General features: G+C 33.3%; 1 protein-coding gene across 1 annotated transcript; it reads right to left on the minus strand.

Annotated features, from left to right (window-relative positions):
• Window positions 1-696: 696 nt before the first annotated feature.
• Window positions 697-2,663, minus strand: LOC110018517. Its single transcript, XM_020715853.1, has 3 exons — window positions 2,118-2,663; window positions 1,742-1,927; window positions 697-1,056 (listed from the first exon to the last, which is right to left on the minus strand). The coding sequence occupies exons 1-3, from the start codon at window positions 2,661-2,663 to the stop codon at window positions 769-771; spliced, it is 1,020 nt and encodes a 339-aa protein (XP_020571512.1). The 3' UTR covers window positions 697-768.
• Between the last annotated feature and the right edge of the window lie 348 nt (window positions 2,664-3,011).

The following is a 3,011-nucleotide window of genomic DNA, read 5'->3' on the forward strand; positions in this document are numbered from 1 at the left end:
ACAAATTTTTTTCGTTCGGTTAGTTAAACGAACCAAACACGAACAGTGATGCGTTCGTTCGTGTTCGAATCGTTATTGTTTGAAATATAAAATAATTATATATAAAAAAATTATTATATTTTAAAACATTAAATTTTATAAATTATAATATATAATAAAATAATAATAATAATATATTAATATACTATAGTAGTAATATACTAATATAGATATTGTATATTTATATAATATAAGTTATATAATTAATATATAATATTATTTTTATATATTAATATTAGAGATGTCAAATTGGCTCGTCGTTCGCGAAAACGAACACGAGCTTATTTCAAACAAACTAAATTTTAAATGAACCGAACACAAACACAAGCTTTGTTCGTTCGTGTTCGGTTCGTTTACACCCCTAGTTGTAAGTATAAATATTGATTTAAGTTGGGAAAAAATACGGTGGAGATATGATGGCCAAAAGGTAGTAGTCGAGAGACAATGCTCGAGCAATCTTTAAAGATAACAGTGCTCACCGGCTTCGAATGCCAGCCGAGGTCTTAGGACAATTTCGATCTCAAAATTTCAACATTTTCAAATACGTCGTCTTTACGTGGAGAACGTGAATCTATTTATAATTTTTTTAGAATGATATTTTAATAGTTCTTTGAAATTAAAAAGCAATATTAAGAAATAACAAAGTTTGTTTGGCCTCTCATTTTATCATAATTCCCTTCAAAACACCAACAATATAACTCTCTCATCCCCTCTTATCTCTAATGTTCTTCAACTCTGAACACAACTGCTGCCGTATAATTTAGCATAGGATATGGGATCATGCATGGCTTGAAGAATTACATTGCAACTTTGAAGGTGATGATGTTTGATCTCAATCAAACCCCAAACAACTCGATATCTCGAATGCATTCGAATTCGTACCATTAGCGTTAAACCTCTCTCTGATTCGAGCAAATCTTCCATACTTCGTCCCGCACCATACAACGGTTTGTTTTTTACACCGATAAAGAGCCGCGCAGTCGAAGAACTTTTGCTTTCAACGTATGATGCTTGACCCTAAAAAAAATAAATAAATAAAAAGAAAAAAAAATCTTGATAATTAGCCTTGCATTAAATATATAAAAAAAAAATTGTTTAATTATTATTGTATTTACATAAATATGTGCCTATTTACGTATCCAACACATAAAACTTTACTTTTTTACATTTATAACACCCAAATCTTTTATATCACAAAAAAAAAAAAAAAACACAATATTTTTAATTGGGGAATTTACCTACATACCACCCAATTCTTATGTATTTACATATCAATCAACTAAACTTTAATTATTACATTTATACCACCCAAATCTTTCATATCACATCAAAAATACCATGACTTCAGCTATTAGAATGTGAAATACATCTTTATATGCACAGGGAAGGGTCACTTACGTAAAAATTAAAGTCTAGGTGTTAGGTATGGAAATACAATAGAGCTGAGTGACATGTATATATATGTAAATCTTTAATTTTAATTAAAAAAAAAATGAAATACACATTTTCATGTACAAGTAAGTTGGCTGTTATATATGTAAATACATAGGACTTTCGTGGTACGTACATAAATCCTCCTATTTTTACAGGACATTTACATACATAGCACGCGATTCTTACATATATATGCCTATCTCAAAAGTTTAGACGTGAGATATGTAAATACATATGAGTTGTAAAAAGGGATTTTTTCTTTCCCCACCTGCGAGCTGGCAAATTTTAGAGTCTCAAAACTCATTTCCAGCAATGGAGGGTAAATATGCAAACCAAAAAACCTTGATCTGTTGACAACATTCATGTCTACCGAGCAGTTGCAGGAAAGTATTTTTGTTGGCACTCCAGTCTCATCCACTCCTTCCCCAAGGCTAAAGTGCCTAACATTTACAATCTGAGCCATCAAAATTATAAAAAAAATTACATATTTAAAAAAAAATTCCTGTATTTGCATATCTAACCCTGCAAATTTAACTTCTAAAATGTGAAATATACCTTCGGAGAAACATATGTAAGGCATGGAAATTGAGTTTTGTGCATGTAAATCTTGCAAGAAGTTAATCATATGTTTAAATAAAATTTACCTTGAAGTAGAACTCAGGCTGAGGAGGATTGGTAGCCATGAAGAAAACAAAGATAGCCAATACCAAACTCAATGTTATCCTCCAAGCAAAGTGAAATACCACACAACAACACGACGACTCGTTCGAATCCAATACCACTAATTTCTTTATGAAACCCCTTCTTCTTCTTCTTCTCATCTTCATCCCACGACCTCCCATTTCCTCCTCCTCCTCCTCCTCATTTGCCCCATTTGAGCGTCTTCCTCCCTTCAATTCCACCTCGTGCTTCTTCTCCTCTACATAGGAGTCATTCTTTGAACCCCGGGAGGAAGAGGAGTAGAGTGAGAGAGTAACACGGCTACAAGTAGAGTCGTGATGGTGATGGGAGGGGAAGGTGGGGGAGAGGAAGGCACCAGAGTCGGAGGAGGAAGGCGGGGGGATGGCGGCGGAGTTGGAGGTGGTCGAGGGGCTTTGTACGTAATAGTGAGGGTATGGCGGGGAGTGGAAGAGAGCGGCGGAGTCGTCGTCCAAGTTGGAGAGTCTTTGCTCTAGTTGTTGGGTTGCCATTGTGGTGGATGTAAATGTGGAGGAGATAGGAGATGGTGTATTTATGGAGGTGGCTAAAGGGAAGTGCTTTTTCCCATTCATGCATGATGATACCTACTTAACATTGATAATGAGGTTTATAAGTTTAGGTTTAAGTTTAGGTGGTGTAATTAGTATTTAGATTTGATTTAGTTGTAATAGATTTGAAATTTGTTATTATTTTTTATTTTAGTTGATTTTCATTATGGACTTAAATAAAAAATGGAGAAGATTGTAATGAAAATTTGCTGAAGGAGGTTTTAAGAAAACATGGAAAAATATTTAAAATTTTTAAGAAAATAAATATATGCTTTTTATAATTTATGATTT

Source organism: Phalaenopsis equestris, unplaced genomic scaffold (assembly GCF_001263595.1).
Source record: "Phalaenopsis equestris unplaced genomic scaffold, ASM126359v1 Scaffold000024, whole genome shotgun sequence".
Classification (NCBI taxonomy): Eukaryota; Viridiplantae; Streptophyta; class Magnoliopsida; order Asparagales; family Orchidaceae; genus Phalaenopsis; species Phalaenopsis equestris.